Source organism: Hypanus sabinus, chromosome 29, assembly GCF_030144855.1.
Source record: "Hypanus sabinus isolate sHypSab1 chromosome 29, sHypSab1.hap1, whole genome shotgun sequence".
NCBI classification, from domain to species: domain Eukaryota; kingdom Metazoa; phylum Chordata; class Chondrichthyes; order Myliobatiformes; family Dasyatidae; genus Hypanus; species Hypanus sabinus.
The window spans coordinates 22,580,085-22,599,426 of NC_082734.1; the positions used below are offsets into that span (position 1 = coordinate 22,580,085).

Sequence of the window (19,342 nt, forward strand, 5' to 3'; positions counted from 1 at the left end):
TTCCAATTCCAACCTCACTCCTTCCGAACGCTCTGCTCTCCGCTCCCTCCGCACCAATCCATCCTCACTATTAAACCTGCTGATACAGAGGGAGCTGTTGTTGTCTGGCGTACTGACCTATACCTGGCCGAGGCACAGCGACAACTCTCTGATACCTCCTCTTATTTACCCCTTGATCATGACCCCACTAAGGAGCACCAGGCCATTGTCTCCTACACCATCACCAACCTTACCAGCTCTGGGGATCTCCCATCCACTGCCACCAACCTCATAGTTCCCACACCCTGCACTTCCTGTTTCTACCTCCTACCCAAGATCCACAAACCTGCCTGTCCAGGTAGACCTATTGTCTCAGCTTGCTCCTGCCCCATTGAACTCATTCCTGCATACTTTGAACACAGTCTTATCCCCCCTTGTTCAATCGCTTCCCACCTATGTTCATGACACTTCTCATGCTTTGAATTTTTTCAATGGTTTTAAGTTCCCTGGCCCCCACCGTCTTATTTTCACAATGGACGTCCAGTCCCAATATACCTCCATCCCCCACCAAGATTGTCTCGAAGCTCTTCGCTTTTTTTTTGGATTCCAGACCTAACCGATTCCCCTCTACCACCATTCTCCTCCATCTAGCGGAATTAGTTCTTACTCTCAATAATTTCTCCTTTGGCTCCTCCCACTTCCTCCAAACCAAGGGTGTAGCCATGGGCATCTACTATAAGCCTACAAACTCTCACAGCTACCTGGACTATTCCTCTTCCCACCGTCTCTTGCAAAAATGCTATCCCCTTCTCATCGTTCCTCCGTCTCTGTCGCATCTGCTCTCAGGATGAGGCTTTTCATTCCAGGACGAAGGAGATGTCTTCCTTTTTTAAACAAAGGGGCTTCCCTTCATCCACCATCAACTCTGCTCTCAAACACATCTCTCCCATTTCCCGCACATCTGCCCTCACCCCATCCACCCACCACCCCACTCGGGATAGGGTTTCCCTTGTCCTTACCTACCACCCCATCAGCCTCCAGGTCCAACGTATAATTCTCTGTAACTTCCGCCACCTCCAATGGAATCCCACTACCAAACACATTTTTCCCTTCCCCCCCCCCCTTCTGCTTTTAGCAGAGATCGCTCCCTTCGCAACTCCCTTGTCCACTCGTTCCCCCCCCCCCCCCCCCCAATCCCTTCCCACTGATCTCCCTCCTGGCACTTATCCTTGTAAATGGAACAAGTGCTACACCTGCCCTTACACTTCCTCCTTCACCACCATTCCGGGCCTCAGACAGTCCTTCCAGGTGAGGCGACACTTCACCTGTGAGTCAGCTGGTGTGGTATACTGCGTCCAGTGCTCCCGGTGTCGCCTTTTTTATATATTGGTGAGACCCGACGCAGACTGGGAGACCGTTTCGCTGAACACCTACGTTCGGTCCGCCAGAAAAATCAGGATCTCCCAGTGGCCACACATTTTAATTCCATGTCCCATTCCCATTCTGATATGTCTATCCATGGCCTCCTCTATTGTCAAAATGAATCCAAACTCAGGTAGGAGGAACAACACCTTATATACCGGCTGGGTAGCCTCCAACCTGATGGCATGAACATTGACTTCTCTAACTTCCGTTAATGCCCTTCCTCCCCTTCTTACCCCATCCCTGACATATTTAGTTGTTTGCCTGTTCTCCATCTCCCTCTGGTGCTCCCCCCCCTTTCTTTCTCCTGAGGCCTTCCATCCCATGATCCTTTCCCTTCTCCAATCACCTTTCGCCAATCACCTTTCCAGCTCTTAGCTTCATCCCACCCTCCCCCCCCCCCCGGTCTTCTCCTATCATTTCGCATTTCCCCCTCCCCCCACTACTTTCAAATCTCTTACTATCTTTCCTTTCGGTTAGTCCTGACGAAGGGTCTCGGCCCAAAACATCGACGGCACTTCTCCCTATAGATGCTGCCTGGCCTCCCGTGTTCCACCAGCATTTTGCGTGTGTTGTTGTTTGAATTTCCAGCATCTCCAGATTTCCTCGTGTCAGCACCACTTTACCTGTGTTTTATCATTTTGCATAACCACAGAACATTTTATGTGACAACACACACAAAATGCTGGTGGAAAACAGCAGGCCAGGCAGCATCTATAAGGAGAAGCACTATCGGCGTTTGAATTCCAGCATCTGCAGATTTCCTCGTGTTTGAACATTTCGTGAACTAGCATGGGGTACTAACTCCCAAGAACAAGCCTTTCAGGCCACCCCTAAAAATAACATTTTTTCTCAAAAGTTCATTTATTATCCAAGTATCTATGCAGTATACAACTTGAGATTCTTCTTCTCCAGATAGTCAGGAAACAAAGAAAACCATGGAAGTTAGTTCAGGGAGAAACAGCAAACCCATCCTCTCCAGGACAAAAAAAAGATTGGCAACAGGTTCATCAACCTCTCCCCCCACCCCAAATGAAGTGCAACAAGAACATCGGCCTCCAAATCCCCATCTCTCCACGTAAAAAAACCTAACAAAAATGCAACAAGACATAACTCTCCATGCAGACATACTGAGGATTTTCGGCAGTGTTATCTGCAACGTGTTTGCAATGATTTTTCTCTTGTGCTATTTGCACTAAACTGGAGTGTGGAACCTAAACTCTACAGTTTTGGCGATGTTGTGGATAGTGTAGAAGGCCGTCAAAGGTTACAACGGGGTATGGGTAGGATGCAGAGCTGGGGTGAGAAGTGGCAGATGGAGAAAGAAAGAATAGACAATAGACAATAGGTGCAGAAGTAGACCATTCGGCCCCTCGAGTCTGCACTGCCATTCTGAGATCATGGCTGATCATTCACTATCAATACCCAGTCCCTGCCTTGTCCCCATATCCCTTGATTCCCCTATCCATCAGATATCTATCTAGCTCCTTCTTGAAAGCATCCAGAGAATTGGCTTCCACCGTCTTCCAAGGCAGTGCATTCCACACCTCCACAACTCTGTGGGAGAAGAAGCTGTTCCTCAACTCTGTTTTAAATAACTGACCTCTTATTCTCAACCCATGCAGGATTAATGGCAGGATTCTTAGTGTGGAGGAACCGAGGGATCCTGGGGATCTATAGATCTCTCAGATTTGTTGCACAAGTTGATCAGGTTGTTAAGCTACATGGTATGTTAGTCTTCATTAGACAGGAGATTGAGTTCAAGAGCCATGGGGGGAATGTTGCAGCTCTATAAAACTCCATACTTGCAAATGTTGTGTTTAGTTCCAGAAAACCTCCATTATGGAACCCCTAGGCTATGTAAATTTGAGGGCTGTATAGGAGGGAAAGGTTAGATTGATCTTAGAGCAAGTTAAGAGGTAACCACAACACTGTGATTGAAGGGCCTGTACTGTAACAAGACTATGATAGTGTAGCAGGTAGCACAACTCTATTACAACTCGGCATCGGAGTGCAGAGTTCAATTTCGGCGTCCCCTATGAGGAGTCTGTATGTCCTCCCCGTGAAAGTCCTGAATATTCCCTGGCTGCTGCGGTTTCCTCCCACAGTCTAAAGGCATACCCAATAGCTTAATTGGTCACTGCAAATTGTCCTCTGATAAGGTAAATTTAAAGAGGGTTTGTTGGAAGTTGCTGAGGTGGCGCAGTTCGAAGGGTTGTAAGGGACCACTCCATGCTGTATTGTTTAAAATAAACATAAATGTTTTAACGAAACATTCTCAGTACAATGTGTCCATATCTTTCCACATTTATGTACTTATTGAAGTACACCTCAAATGCCCTGAACATATCTGTCTTCTCTACCACCAAGCCATTCCAAGGATCCACCACTCTATGTAAAAATAAAACACTTGCCCTACACATCACTATTGAAATTCCCCCGTTAAATGGATGTCCTCTAGTATTAGATTTGTTGACATTGGGGAAAGGATCCCAGCTGACGTATCTGTGCCTCTCATAATCAAGTCTTCCCTCAGCCTCCAATGCTCCAGGGAAAACAGGGCAAGATTGTCTTTCATTGTAGCACATACCCTCTAATCCAGGCAGCATCCTCGTAAATCTCTCTTGCATCCAATCCAAAGCCTCCTTCATAGACGAAGAAAGAACAGGAACTGAGTTTGACAAGAGTAGCCGTGTTTCTTTGATGATCCAGTGTAGTTTGCAAATTGTGTATGTGTGGGCATATGCATGGCAGATAAAACCATAAGATATAGGAGCAGAATTAGTTCATTTGGCCCATCGAGCCTGCTCTGCCATTTCATCATGGTTGATCCAATTTCCTCTCAGCTCCAATCTCCTGCCTTCTCCCCATATCCCTTCAGGCCCTGACCATTCAAGAATCTATCAATCTCTTAAATATAGATAAAGACTTGGCACCACAACTGCCTATGTCAAAGAATTCTACAGATTCACCACTCCGACTAAAGAAATTCCTCCATCTCAGTTCTAAAAGGACGCCCCTCTATTCTGAGGCTGTGTCCTCTGGTCTTACTCTGCCACCGTAGAAACAATCCTCTCCACATCCACTCTGTCAAGGCCTCTTATCATTCTATAGGTTTTAATAAGGTCACCCCTCATTCTTCTGAATTCTGGTGAATACAGGCACAAAGCCATCAAATACAAGCCAGTCAATCCTGGAATCATTTTCTTGAAACTCCTTTGAACCCTCTCCAGTTTCAGCATATTCTTTCTAAGATGAGGGGCCCAAAACTGCTCACGATACTCTGGCTGGTGAGGCCTCACCAGTGCTTTATAACATTTCTACATTACGTCCTTGCTTTTGTATTCTAGTCCTCTTGAAATGAATGTAACATTGTATTTGCCTTCCTCACCACAGACTCGACCTGCAAATTAACCTTTAGGGAATCCTGCACAAGGACTCCCAAATCCCTTTGCATCTCAGTTTTTTGTATTTTTTTTTCTCCATTTACAAAATAGCCCTTTCATTTCTTCTACCAAAGTGCATGGCCGTACACTTCCCGACACTGTATTCCACCTGCCATTTCTTTGTCCATTCTCCTAATCTGTTTAAGTCTTTCTGTAGCCTCTGTACTTCCTCAAGACTACCTGCCCCTCCACCTATCTCCATATTGTCTGAAAACTTTGCAACAAAACCATCAATTCCATCATCCAAATTATTGACATATAATGTAAAAAGAATTGGTGCCAACACAGACTCCTGTGGAACACCACTAGTCACCAGCACCCCACCCACCCACCTTCCCCCTCATCTGGTCTCACCTATCACCAGCTTTACTTCTACCCCTTTCCCCACCTCAAGCTGAATTCTTCCTCCTTCCTTTCAATTACTTAATTATTTTCCATAGATGCTGCCTGACCATGTGTTTAACAGCAAGGTTATCCACTTCAGTTCAAAAAGCAAAGGCACATTATCTGAATGGTGATAGTTTGGGAAAAGAAGGAAGGAAATCAGGTGAAAGCAGCTGAAAGCAACTTCAGTTAAAAGTTGTTAGGAAGGCAAGTGGTACGTTGGTCTTCCTTGCAAGCAAATTTAAGTATAGGAGCAAGGAAGTCTTAGTTTTTTCTTTATGTATTACACTATACTGCTGCTGCAAAACAAATTTCATGACAGATTTCAATGATATTAAGCTTGATTTAGATTCCCCCATGTGGATCAATCTGCCTGTCCTTGGCTCATCTTTACTTGTGCTTGGCTGGTTTCCATCAAAGCCTTTACTGTCTGTGTCCAAATGTCTTAAATATTGGGATTGTAGCTGCCTCTACCACTTCCTTTAGAAGTTTGCTCCACCCTCTGTTTGGAAAAAGCTGCTCCTGTGGTCGCCTTTAAATCTTGCCCCCTTAGTTTAAATGTATGTACTGTAATTTTTTGACTCCCTTACTCTGGGAAAAAGACTGACCATTCAACTTGCCTGTACCCTTCACAATTTAATATACCTCTGTAATATTGCCCTGGTCTGGGGGAAAAAAAAATGCCTAAGCCTATTCCGTCTCTCCTTATAATGTAAGCCGTCCGGTGGCAGTAGCATCCTCGTAAATGTTTTCTACAGCTTTTTCAGCTGAATAAAATCCTTCCTATACCCGGATGTCCAGTGCTGCACACAGTATTTAAAGTGTGGTCTTGCCACTATCCAGATGTCTCAACTAATGCCCTGACTGATGAATGCAAGCATGTCAAATGCCTTCTTCGCACAGTCTATCTTTGACGCTGTTTGAGGGAACTATGTATTTGTACCTCTAGGTCTCCCGGTCCAACCAACAACACGCCACAAAGCCCTGTCGTTTACTGTGTAAGGGTCCTGTCCTGGTTTAATTTCCCACTTCACACTCGTCTAAGTTAAAATCCATGCTTCCCAGTTAATCTAGATCCTGGTGTAAATGTAGATAATTTAATGTTGTTCTCCAACCGATGTCTGAGGGCCAGCAAGTCCAACAGAGGCCCGGAGGTGTCCTGTCCTAGGGATGGAGGCCTATCGCTGTGAATGAGTGGGTGGGAGGGAGGAAAGAGGATTATTTTGCTGTTGTTGTTTTGTTGTTTTCATTGTTGTTGCTTGTGTTCTGCTCAATGTTGTGGCCAAGCTGTGCTGCCACCGGAACGTGTGGTGACACTTGCAAGCTGTCCCCAGCGCACCCTTGGGTTGTGTTGGTTGTTAACATGATTGATACATTTTGCTGTGATGTACATGTGATAAATAAATGGATTTGAATCTGAACTTTGGGGTCAACTACAAACTTACTAACCAGGCCAGCTGCATTCTCACCCAAATTGTTAAAGTTGATGATAAACAAATGCGGACCCAGCACCAATCTCTGCGGCACAACATTGTCTCAGTCCTCCAAAAGGAAAAGCTCCCCTCAATTCACTGCTGCTTTGCTAGCGTACCCTGGACCCAAGCGATTTAACCTTCCTACCATGCGGGACCTTGCCAAAGGCCTTGGAGAGATGTATGCATTCTCCCACACACGAGTGTTGTGTAGGCTCTTTAATGTGCTTGACTGAACATATTAGTCTGAAGTGAAATAAAAAGAGGCTCAGAGGTTATACTTAGTTAACAGACTGGCCCAATCTCCTTGCCTTCACCGTAAGGCATATATCTGATGCAGGTGTTCAGGGCAGTGATATCTTATTATAGAATTAATCAGACCCACGTAAAGGATTGTGGGACTTTCCTATGTACAGTTGTGGCTTCTTTGTGGGTAGTGGGTAATCTTTGTAATCAAGGCTGGTCTATTTTTAGTCCATTAGCAATGTTTAGATTTTTCTCTTTTCTATTGTACTCACATAATCACAAGGTGTTTTTTCTTATTCGTCTTAAGCAAGGTTCCCTTTGGTATGATTGCTTGTATAATTGGTTTTGGCAGCATGCATTTTGAAGGAGCATCATAATCTTGCTAGAATATTAGTTTTGCTCTTTGTTTAAATATAGCGCCACCTTTCTTGAAAATTCTGCCTTTTGCCAGGTGCCGGTTCGCGGTCAGCTTGCAGCATGGCACTTGCGACTGTTCTTTGTGCGTGTGGGTGTGTCTTTTTGAGGGTATTTAACAGTGGTCGGCATCTTAAATAAATCCTGTCCCCCTAGCATGTGTAGGTTTCGTCAATTATTAGAGATGCGAGGTGAAAAATAAGCCTCCCTTCCTGCCCGTGGATTGGTGTTGTGATTCCTGTCGGGCCAAATCTTCCTGATACTGTCAACTCGTACACAGCTCGTGGGTCACTGAAGGAATTGTACCACTGAATAGTCAGTAATATCAAATGGATTAGGAGTATTTTATAAGAGAGGAGAATCTGATTATTTTTAATGTAGTATTTCACTAACTTAAAAGTAAATTGAGGCACACCTCAGGAATTTGTGCATGAACCCATGAACACAACCTCACTGTTCTGCTTTCTCTTTGTAAAACTTATTTTATTTCTTATTATAACTTTCAGTATTTTTATATTACACCCAGTATTGTGCAAAAGTTTTTATATATATGCACAGTACTGTAGTAATTTTATGTATTTGCACTGTACTGTTGCCACAAAAAAAGAAATTCATGGCATATTGGATTGATAATAAACCTGATTCTAATTTGGGTCTCTGTTGTGGACTGAGAGTGGGAAGGGGGCAGGGAGAAGGGAATCATGTTTGGGAAAGTGGGGAGGGAGTGGGAAGCATCAGAGAGTCATTTTGTATTGATCAATAAACCAATTGTTTAGAATCGAATGAACTTGTCTGGTGTATCAGGGCTGGATGTGTCTTCACCCGTGTTACCCCGCCCCTGGCACTCCTCCTCTGCCACCTGTCTCACACCCCTTCTCTGGCACTTCACCCTTGCCACTCCCAACATCCTTTGCTCCCACCAGATTTACAAACTCTGTCTCCACTCCACACTGTGCAAAGGTCTTAGGCACCCTAGCTACCTATATGTGGCTAAGGCTTATTCACTGTACTGCCGCCGCAAAACATTATTTCACAATGTGCATCAGGATAATAAAGCTGATTCCTAGCCCAGTGCTCTACCCTTTCTGCACTGTGTGGCTAAGTACAGGTCAAATGCAGTCTATAAATTCCACAATGACACCACAGTTAGTGATAGCATCTCAGATGGCAACTCAGATAGATTGGCTGGTTCAGTGATGTTGCAACGACTACCCACACTCAACGTAAATGAGACCATGGAATGGATTGTGGAGGGGAGGGGAGGTCAGGAAAAGACACGCCCGACGTCATTGAAGGGTCAGTAGTGGAAAGCTTCAAGGTCCTGGGTGTCAGCATCTCAGAGGGTATATCCTGAGCCCGATAGTTCAGTGCATTCACAGAGAAGGATGCCAACAGCTCTACTTCTTTGGGAGTTTGAGGACATTCTATATGCCACAAAGACTCTTACAAGATAATTTGATCTAACCTGGACAGTACACACCGGCTGCAAAAAAAAAGCACAACAGCATCTCTTCCACCTCAGGCAACTGAAGAAGTTTGACATAAGCCCCAAATTCCTCAAGACCTTCAAGACTTGACTGGCTGTATCACTGTCTGGTACAGGCACTGCACTAACCTTGATTACTGTGCACTGCAGAGAGTGGTATGTACAGCCTAACTTGCCTCCATTGAGGACATTTACAGCTGCAGGTGCAGAAAGAGGGCCTGGAAAATCATCAGGGACACCAGTCACCTCAACCATAAACTGCTTCATTGCTTTCATCTGGCAAATAGCTCTGCAGCATTAAAGCTAGGACCAACAGGCTACGGGACAGTTTCTTTCTGCAAGCTGATTATTAGTTCGCATATCTGTACACTGCGACGGAGTCATAATGCAAATATTTTACTCCCTCTCGTTGTGGGATGGATGTAAGATTTAAATAAATTCAAAATCACCAGGAGCATTGCAAATGACTACATCTTGGTTTAAATCCTGTATCCTTATAACCAGTAGACTACTGCTGCTGTTGGTCAGAGGTACAATATTGCCTTCGGAAAAACAATCTGCTGACATGGTTGAGGCCCCACAGATATAAATGGTTAAGGGTGTGTCATGGTTCAGTCAAATTTGAATCGTTCAGATTAGAGTGATACTTCAGCTGTAGGTGAAATTATATTTGGTTTCCATTTATTTCTGCAGCATATGGACAGTAAAGACAAGACTTGTTTATTGACCCAGCTCTCACTTCAGCACCATAATCCAAGCTCATCTCCAAGCCTCTAGACCTGGGACATAACATCTCCCTTTGCAACTGGAGTTTTGACTTCCTGAGCAACAAAACAAAAACGCCCTGTTCATGAGAGAGGCCAGAGGAGAATGGCCAGGCAGACAATTACTCAAATAACCACACATTTCAATAGTGGTGTGCAGAAGAACATCTCTGAACGCGCAACAGAGTGGATGGGTTACAGCAGCAAAAGATCACAAATATATTCTCAGTGGCCACATTGTTTTAGGAACAGGAGGTACATAATAAAGTGGCTACTGAGTGTCTGTTATTGATTCAAATTTACTTATCACATGCGCATTGAATCGTACAATGAAATGCATCGTTGGCGTAAGCAGCTAACAAATCCAAGGATGTGTTGGGGGCAGCCCACAAGTGTCACCACACATTTCAATGCCCAACATAGTATGCTTGTATTATTTGTACAGCGCAAGCTACAACTGCAACTAAACAAGACAACAGAAAAGTAAGCCCCTTTTCACAATTTCTTCTCTGGCAATCCCCATCTTAATTTCACTGAGGTAGCAGTTTCTCCGCAAGGACTGTGGCAGTTCAAGGAGGTAGCTGATAATCTTTAGGGTTTAGTTATAAGTTCTCGGCTTGTCAATAGTAGACTCATCCTAAAAAGGGTTCTCTCCACACTTCTCCCAAGCTATCAGACTCCTCAATACCCAGAGCCTGGACTGACACCAACTTACTGCCCTCTACTGTGCCTATTGTCTTGTTTATTGTTTATTGTAATGCCTGCACTGTTCTGTGCACTTTATGCAGTCCTGGGTAGGTCTGTAGTCTAGTGTAGTTTTTTTTTCTGTGTTGTTTTTGTACTGTTTCATGTAACACCATGGTCCTGAAAAACATAGTCTCGTTTTTACTGTGTACTGTACCAGCAGTTATGGTCGAAATGACAATAAAAAGTGACTTGACTTGAGATGTTGCGGAGGTGGGCGGGGGGATCAGTAATAGGACCACTGAAGTTAATTAGAAAAGGATTGAAGATTAGCTGTATTTGTCAAGTGCATATTGAAACACACACAACGTGATGTTTGCATCATCGGTCAACAGAGTCGAGGGGCAGATTAATGACTCAGCATGGACTAAATGGGCTGAAATGGCCTGTTTCAGCACTATAGATTTCTATGACTCTGGGGCAGCCTGCAAGTGTCACCACACTTCCGGTGTCAACGTAGCATGCCCCCAATTTACTGATCCTAATCCGAACGCCATTAGAATGTGGGAGGCAACCAGAGCACCTGGAGGAAACCCACTCAGTTACATGGTGTACAGCGGTGGGAATTGAACCCTGATCTTACAGCTGACGCTCTAAAATGACTGTGTTAACGACTACGCCCAACGTCAGTTGAATGATTTGATTGGAATTTACCTTAAAATGTTAATCAGCCTTTTTTTAAAACTTTTTTTTAAAACTTTAATTTTGTTTTTTTTTGTTCTTGCCTAACAGGATGCGAAAGCGAGATGCAGGGAGTGCACCTAATCTGGGCGATCGAGTTCCCTACGTAATTATCAGAGCTGCAAAAGGTGTGGCGGCCTATATGAAGTCTGAGGTACGGATTTTTTGCATTTGCTTTTAACTTGGCTCTCCTGGTGTAAGCTGTTACACGACACTGAAAAGGCTGCTCTAATTGCTCTAACACTTCATCTGGAAGAGATAACTGGGTCATGGGGAGAACATAGAAACCTCTTACAGTTAGCAGCAGAATTGAATCTGGGTTGCTGACACTGCGATGGTGTTGCGCTAACAACTACACTACCGTGCTGCCCTCAACTGTACTGTAGCTTCGATGGCAACTCTGCGTAATGCATTGTTTGTGTCAAAGACCAACATCATCTGAATACATGCTGGTGGGGCAGGCATGCTTCCAGCACCAGCCTAGCACAACCACAACTTCTAACCGTAACCTGTACGTCTTCGGAACGGGAGGGAATTGCAGCACCCAGCGGACTGCTCTTTTTACATTATACATCAATGATTCGGATGACGGAATTGTGTCTTAGTGGACAAGTTTGCAGACAGTCCCAAGTTAGGTGGAGGGTAAGATAATGCTGAGGAAGCAGGGAGTCTACAGAAGGACATAGACAGATTGGGAGAACGGGCAAAAAAGTGGCAGATGGAGCTTAGTGTAGGGAGGTGTATGGTCATGGAATAAAGGCATGAACTATTTTCTAAGTGGGAGAAAATTCAAAAAAGAGAGACCTTGTACTCGATTCCCTAAAGGTTAACCTGCAGGTTCAGTTGTGGCAAAGAAGGAAATTGCAGCGTTAGCATTCATTTCTTGAAGATGTGATGCTCAGGCTTTATAAGGTATTGCTCAAGCTGCGCTTAGTGTGTTGTGAGTAGCTTTGTTTCCTTTTTCAAAGCATTGGAGGGGGTCAAGAAGAGTTCATAAAAATGATTACAGGAATGCAAAGGTTAACAGACCTATGAGGAGCGTTTGATGGCCCTGGGCCTGTACTTACCGGAGATTAGAAGAATGAGAGGTGATTTCATTGAAACCTATTGAATATTGAAAAGCCTAGACGGAGTGGATGTGGAGAGGATTCCTATAGTGGGTGAATGTAGGACCAGAAGGCACGGCCTCAGAATAGAGGGACATTTATTTTGATGAATCATTCATTGAGTATATTTAAAGCAGAGGTTGAAGGGGGAGAAGGCAGAAGAATGGAGTTGAGAGGGATAATAAATCAGTCATGATTGAATGACGGTGCAGACTCCATCGACCAAGTGTCCTAATTCTGCTCTAAGTCCATGTGATCATAGGGAGCACGTGCAACCTCCTTACACATGGTGGCAAAATTGAACCTGGGTTCACTAGTCCCATGCTCATTTCGTTAAAATCACTGGAGTTCCAAACCCTCATGTAATGAGGGTTCAGTAATTTAGATAATTATGATGAAGTAACTTTGCATTATAGCTGTGTATTCTTCAGCTGGTGAACATTGCAACACAGTGTGCCATAAGTTCAGAGAATAGGTCCAGTACCCAAGGGAGTGTTTTCACAAAAATTCTTCTACCCCAGCTTTCCATCTGGATTTATCTGTATGAGCAGTCTTGAGTTTTGTAGATGGTGGAACACTTTAAGGCACTGTGTCTCTTGCATGTTACTTAGCCTAAAGCAAGTTTCATCGTTTCTGCAAACACAAGAGATTCTGCGGTTGAAGGAAACCCACATCAAAACGTCCACAAAACGTTGGAGGAACTCAGCAGATCAGGCAGCATCCATGAAAAGGAATAAATACTTGGTGTCTCGGGCTGAGACTCTTTATCAGGTCTAAGTGAAGGGCCTCTTCCCGAAATTCCAACTTCTTTTTTCCTTTCCGTAGATGCTGCCTGACCTGATTTCCTCCACCGTTTTGTGTGTGTGTGTGTGTTATTTGGGATTCTACATCACCAGTTTTCCCCACTCCACAGCTCTGGCTGGGGAATTAGTCTCGACCAGTTTATCATGAAGGCTTATACTCTGATCAGCTGCAAAAGATATCATATGTGGTGAGCTTCACACCCCTAACCTGCACGCTTTACAGAAAACAACTAGAAGTAGGAGATTGCAAATGATGAAACCTGGAGGAATCTGCTGGAAAAACTGAACAGGGCGAGCAGCATTTGTGAGAGGGAAAGAATTGTTGGCGTTTTGGGTCAAAACCCTTTATCGGGCTGGAAAGAGCATCTTTGTGCCTTCTCTAAAAATCACCATCCACTGCCACATGGGAAAGCTGCTGCCCAAATACTGATAACTCTACAGGACCGATACTGAAGCTACTCTGTACTCTAGGTAGCCATTTGGTTTAGTTTTTATAACCAAATTAATAATGGTGCAAAACTCAAAAAAGTTGGAGGAACTCAGCAGGTTGGCCAGTGTCTAGGGATGGTAACGGACAGTTAAGGTTTTAAGTTCCGGAAGCGCTGACTGTGTTTTCCCCTGCATAGATGCTGCCTGAACTCCCCAGTTCCTCCAGCGCCTGTGAGTTGTTCTAGATTCCAACATCTGCAATTGTTAGTTGATGCTTCCAAAGATTTTTTAAAAAATAATTTTAAAGATTTAAAGATTATTTTAAGATTGGCTGTATTTGTTCACACGTACATGGAAACATACAGTGAAATGTGTTGTTTGCTCCGATGGCCAACACAGTCTGAGGCAGCCTGCTAGTGCCATCCCACTTAAGGTGCTAACATAGCATGCCCATAACTTCCTAACCCTAACCCACCTGTCTTTGGACTGTGGGAGAAAACTGGAGCACCCAGCAGAAACCTGAACAGTCATGGGAAGAACGTACAAACTCCTTACAGGCCGTGGCGCAAACTCAACCCGTATCGATGGCATTACAAAGTGTTAACCTAGCCATGCCACCCCCAACATTAAAAATTTGGAAATCCAATCCAGAGTGTCAAAGTGGTACCACAGTGATCTGTCAGAAACAAGAGAAAAGCTGCAGATGCTGAAAGTCAAATTAATACACACAAAATGCTGGAGGAACTCAGCAGGCCAGGCAGCATCAATGGAAAAGGGTACAGTTGAAGTTTTGGGCTGATACCCTTCAGTAGGAAGGCCCTATCCTGCTGAAGGGTCTTGGCCCGAAACATCAACTGTACTCTGATCCAGAGAAGCTGCCTGGCTTGCTGAGTTCCTCCAGCAATTTGTATGTGTTCCACAGTGATCTGCGATAGTTCTGAATAAGTTCCTTACTGGGCGTTTTTAAGTACAAGCTGTTAAAGCCCTGCATGAAAGAAATGAAAGGGTTTTTGTAGTCTCAATCTGGCTGTAATACAAGTAATCGAGATAAAGAACCAGAATACAACTTTCAACAGCAGGTTCATGAAGGAGCTACAGAAAAGATGTTTTAGGAAGTGAGACTGGGTATGGTAGTGAAGAGCAGTGTGAGGTTACTTTGCATAGACTTGAGCTGGGAATACATGAAAATAAAATAAAGCAAAACATAATCAGAACAGAAGATGCCTTTCATCCTATTACACTATAGCTGTCCTTCAAAAAAGGGCTGTGTAGTCCCACTGCCTCAGGCTTTTCTCTTAGCCCCATATTTAGTCCCAGACTTAGCCTCACTGGTCCATAGGTTTTTGCCCACACTTAGCCCAGATTTAACCCACAGTTTGCACCGCTGACCCATTGTTTCCTCTTAGCCCCACCGTTGGATTTGCTGTCCAATCCCCTTTCCAGAGATGCAGCTGAATCTGCTGCTATCACTTTTATTAAATTGCATTCCAGATCACTTCTTACATTTTTTAAAAAAGGTACAACTAGCAAAAAGAAACACCAGAGGATACATTTACCTTAAAATTTACACCATGTGGTTATCAATCTCCACCTCCTCCCACCCGCCTCCGAAACCAAATTTTCCTTATTTATTCCAATCAAAACACCTCAAAGAAAGGGAAGTAAATCAGAAATAAGGATTAAAAATAAACTGGTGTTAGTGTGAACAGCTAGCTGCTGTGGATAACGAAGAGCAGTTCCTCTGTGGCCTGCTCTGTGGATTCAGAACCTTTGCTTTACTTTACAGGCTTTATGTTGTGGGTATCCCCCAATGCCACACCATTGTAAGATAGAAAACATAACACCTGATACAACACAGGCATTAAAACCACTGAACTTTCTCTCTCTGAGCTGAGGAAGTTGAGAGATCAATTAGACATGTTCACAAAATAAGGAAATACTTTCACAAAACTGAAAAAGGAGAACACATGTTGAAAGGCTCACTTCCCCAAGCACTACATGGCTGGTACCACAAATGGAGGATTCCCGAAAACACTCATCAGAGAGCGCCGTTAACTTCAAACACTCTAGCCCTCATCCTAAATGCCACCTAACCTTTTGGAAAAGGTGGGTAGGTTAGGACAGGTGGCAGGGTAAGGAAATTTTGGAATGTTGACAGTCTTTCTGAACCCCTGATTTGATAAGCTTGAAGGGATCTGCAGAGAGCAGTACTGAGCAACTTTTACCAGGCTTCTGTCTATTGGAAAGGTCTACTATTGGCTCAATGAAGTATCTGCGTGGCAGGAAGTGGAGATTCTAGTAACAAAATGTCATGCATGAGGGGGTCAGCAGTTGAAAGGGTGAATATTTTCAAATTCCTGGCTGCCAGCATCTCTGAAGATCAATCCAGAGGCAACGTGTTGATGCCGTTGCGAAGAAAGCACAATAGCGGGTTGCTTTTCATCAGGAGTTTGAGGAGGTTTGGCATGCCACCAAAGTGCTGGCAAATTTGTACGGTGGAGAGCATTCTAATTGTCATGTCCCCGTCTGATATGGAGGCTCCAAATCACAGGATTGGAAAAAGCCGCAGGGGGCTGCAAACTCAGCCAGCTCCAGGTGGGCACTAGCCTCCCCACCGTCAAGTACATCTCCAAAAGGCAATGCCTGAAAAAGCATCGTTAAGGGCCCTCACCTTCGAGGATATGCCCTCTTCTCATTATTATCATTAGAAAGGTACAGTAGCCTGAAAACACAGTAAATGGTTTTGGAACAGACTCTTCTCCGCCATCAGATTTATTAGTGGTCCATGAACAGCACCTCACTATTTTGCTGTCTTCTCACTCGATTTATTTATCTTTAATATTTCTTATTGTAACTTAAAGTCATCATATAATGCATTGCACTGCCCTGCTGCAGCTAATGATTCTGAACAATTTCTGCTTTTACTTGGTGTTTCACGTATTTGCTAATGCTCCCTCTGTTTGGACATAGTGTGGAGGTTTGGACATGAGTTAGCAACAAGGCAATAGTCGGTACCTATGGAACCTCCAATATATCTTAGCAACTTTAGGAATGGGGGCAAAATGAGAAAGGAAAAGGAAAATAAACAGTAGGTACCTAATAAAGTGTATGCCCATGGTCTTCTGGCTGCTGTGGCCCATCCAGTTCAAGGTTTGAGGTGTTGTGCATTCAGAGATGCTCTTCTGCACACCACTGTTGTAATGGATGGTTATCTGAGCTACTGTCGCCTTCCTCTCAGCTTGAACCACTCTGGCCATTCTCCTTTGACCTCTCTCATTTACAGGGTGCTTTTGCCCACAGAACTGCCATTTCTTCTGATTTTTTTTTTGCACCATTCTCTGTAAACTCTAGAGACTGTCGTGTGTGAAAATCCCAGGAGAACAGCAGTTTCTGAGAAACTTAAAAAAAACTCAAGCAAACTTCTGGCACCATTTATATCACATTTTCCCCCCCATTCTGATGTTTGGTCTGAACAACAACTGAAGCTCTTGACCGTGTCTGCAGACTTTTAGACATTGAGTTGCTGCCACCTGATTGCCCGAGTATATATTTGCATTCGTGATCAGATGTACCTAATAAAGTGGCCACTGAGTGTATTCGAAAAGTTCAGAACAAGTTCGGCAGGTGTACTTTTCATATGGAATTTCCATCTGTCAGCTCGCAGGGGCATTTTTATTATTGGATTTGAAGAATGTCTGAACACCTAACAAGGCAGGAGCAAACACACACAAAATGGTGGAGGAACTCAGCAGGTCAGGCAGCATCCATGGGGAGGGTAAAGCGACTTGGCCTGAAATGTCAATTGCTTATTCCTCTCCATAGGTATAGAATCCATTCACCATTCAATGAGGTCATAACTGACTTGTGATCTTCGCTCCATCCGCCACGAAGCGTGGTTTCCCGGTAGCCACTCATTTTAATTCACCTTCCATTCCTATTCCACTGAGTTGATACATGGCCTCATCTGCTGCCACAATCAGGTTGGAAGAGCAACACCCCATATTCCGTCTGGGTAGCCTCCAGCCTGAACATCGATTTCTGTAGCTTCCAGCAGTTTCTCCTCTCTCCCTCTTCTCCTTTCGTTCCCCATAATGGCTCCTCTCTTACCCCCTTCCCTTCTCACCTGCCCGTCGCCTCCCTCTGGTTTCCCCCCTTCCCTTTTTCCCAGGGTCCACACCCTCCTATCAGATTCCCTCTTCAGCTCCTTACCTCTTCTGTCACCCCCACCTTCTTGCTTCATCTCTCTCCCTCTCCCCCCCCACCCACCTTCACCTGATTTCACATTTCACTTGCCAATTCCTTCCCCTTCCCCCGTCATCTTATTCTGGCATTTCCCCCTTGCTTTTCCAGCCCAAAATATCAACTGTTTAATTCCCTCCACGGACGCTACCTGACCCGAGTTCCTCCAGCATTTTGTTTGCGTGTGGTGCTCTGAATTTCGCCTGCAGAATCTCTTGTGTTTATAGTTGGTGACTTTTTTTGAATCATCCCACTTTCTCCCCCAAAACAATGTCTCTGAAGAACAATCTCAATTTATGGGTTTAAAACAAACAATAGATCCAACAACAATTCTCACTTGTGGGAAGGAATTTCAAATTTCTACTTTGCATCTAAGCATTTCCTTTCAAAGCCACTCTCAATTTTTCACTTCATTTCAAAAATTCGCCCTGCCCATTGGTGTTTTACTTCTCCACTGACTAGACCTGAGAGCCTGGACACTCCTGTCTAATATAAACCAAAGGATAATAATTCCTCTTCTGTGGGTCATTCCGATCAATTTCGGCCTGATATGGGAACACCAATGCCTTTGAGCGGAAAATCATACAGAAGGTAGTGGATTCGGCCCAGTACATCATAGATCAAACCCTCCCAACCATTGAGCACATCTACATGAAACACAGTCGTAGGAAAGCAGCATCCATCATTAAGGATCCTCACCACCCAGGCCATGCTCTTAACTTGCTGCTGCTGTCAGGTAGAAGGTGCAAGTGCCTCAGGACTCACACCACCAGGCTCACCCCTCAGCCATCAGCCTCTTGAACAGAAGACAATAACTACTCTCATCTATTGAAATGTTCCCACAAGCTCACTTTAAGGACTTTTTATCTTGTTATTTCATTCTCTCGTTATTTATTGCTATTTATTTACACTTGCATTTGCACAGTTTGTTGTCTTCTATGCTCTACTTGAACTGTCATTGATCTTGCTTACAGTTATTATTCTATAGATTTGCTGAGTATGCCCGCAGGAAAAAGAATCTCAGGGTGGTATGTGGTGACATATACTATTATAATAAAATATACTTTGAATTTTGGATCCTTTAGTTTTTTTTCTATTATGAAAGTTTATTTTTAATTTATTGAAGGCCTTTTATTTACCCCCTTTCTTCCCCCCCCCCCCCCCACTCCCTAGGATCCGATCTATGTTCTGGAGAACAATATTCCAATTGACACGCAATATTATTTGGAGCAGCAGCTAGCAAAACCACTCCTGAGAATCTTCGAGCCCATCTTGGGAGAATCCAAAGCCGAGGCTGTGCTTCTGAGTGAGTGACCTTTAACTGAGTGACTGACCGTTGGAGCAGTCAGCTACACTATGCAATAGTGTGATCCATCTCAGGTGTAGAATTACGTGGGCTTCAGTGAGTTGCTAGCAATGAAACGCCAATGTATTTCAACTACATTATAACTGGCATCTACACTCTCATTGTGATTACCATCTTCAGGGTTGTTTATTGTTATTCATCAGTACACAAGTGTAAAGGAGAACAAAATGACCCGATGCAGCATTACACAGTAAGCATAACGTACACAATAAAAAACAATAAATATAAATACCTAAGATTATCTTATATACATGGACTCTATGTACATGAAGTGATGCTAGGTACAGAGGCATCTGTACATAAAATGACTGACAGGAAATTATGAAGTAATACGTACAAACAAGCTGGAGGAAGTCAACAG

At 44.0% G+C, this 19,342-nt stretch overlaps 1 protein-coding gene across 3 annotated transcripts in view; it reads left to right on the forward strand.

Annotated features, from left to right (window-relative positions):
- pold1 (polymerase (DNA directed), delta 1, catalytic subunit) overlaps positions 1–19,342 on the forward strand; it is a 247,573-nt gene that overhangs the window by 166,344 nt on the left and 61,887 nt on the right. For all 3 annotated transcript variants that reach the window (XM_059953951.1, XM_059953950.1, XM_059953952.1), the window contains exons 22-23: positions 11,090–11,192; positions 18,789–18,921. In XM_059953951.1, the coding sequence (XP_059809934.1) occupies positions 11,090–11,192; positions 18,789–18,921 (236 nt within the window). The remainder of the gene's footprint in view (positions 1–11,089; positions 11,193–18,788; positions 18,922–19,342) is intronic.